Source organism: Eimeria tenella, genomic scaffold, assembly GCF_000499545.2.
Source record: "Eimeria tenella Houghton genomic scaffold, Eth_scaff2659, whole genome shotgun sequence".
NCBI lineage: Eukaryota > Apicomplexa > Conoidasida > Eucoccidiorida > Eimeriidae > Eimeria > Eimeria tenella.
The window spans coordinates 1944-2436 of NW_013542535.1; the positions used below are offsets into that span (position 1 = coordinate 1944).

Sequence of the window (493 nt, forward strand, 5' to 3'; positions counted from 1 at the left end):
CTGCTGCATCAGCTGCCACCACAGCGCCAACACCTCGGGGGCCCCCATTTCCACGAAGCCCCGCCGCCGCACTTGCTGCTGCAGCACGTGCAGCACGGCGTCCACTGCAGCACGGGAAGCAGCAGCAAGGCCGCCACCTACTGCAGCAGGAAGGCCCCTAAACAGCTGCTGCAGCTCCTCCTCCAGGGGCCCCCAAATGCTCTCCGGTACCCAAAAGCGCCCAGAGGGGCCCCCGCTCAGCAGCGGCGAAGCAGCAAAAGAAGGAACTGCGCTTAGCGTGCTGCTCAAGTCGCCCTGCAGCAGCAGCAGCAGCAGCAGCAGCAGCAGCACAAGAGGCGAAACATGAAACAGAAGCCAAAGGTAGAGCAGCGAGAGCGGCAAAAGTGGAAACGCTAATAATGCCTCGCAGCAGCAGCAGCAGCAGCTAGACAGCAGCAGCAGCTAAACAGCAGCAGCAGCAGCCAGCAGCAGCAGCAGCCTCTAAACAGCAGCA

The 493-nt window shown here is 62.5% G+C and overlaps 1 protein-coding gene across 1 annotated transcript in view; it reads right to left on the reverse strand.

Annotated features, from left to right (window-relative positions):
• ETH_00039210 (uncharacterized protein) overlaps positions 1-493 on the reverse strand; it is a gene marked incomplete at both ends in the record, with an annotated part of 2742 nt that overhangs the window by 1804 nt on the left and 445 nt on the right. Inside the window, one exon of the mRNA XM_013375302.1 lies at positions 34-294. Within this exon, the coding sequence (XP_013230756.1) occupies positions 34-294 (261 nt within the window). The remainder of the gene's footprint in view (positions 1-33; positions 295-493) is intronic.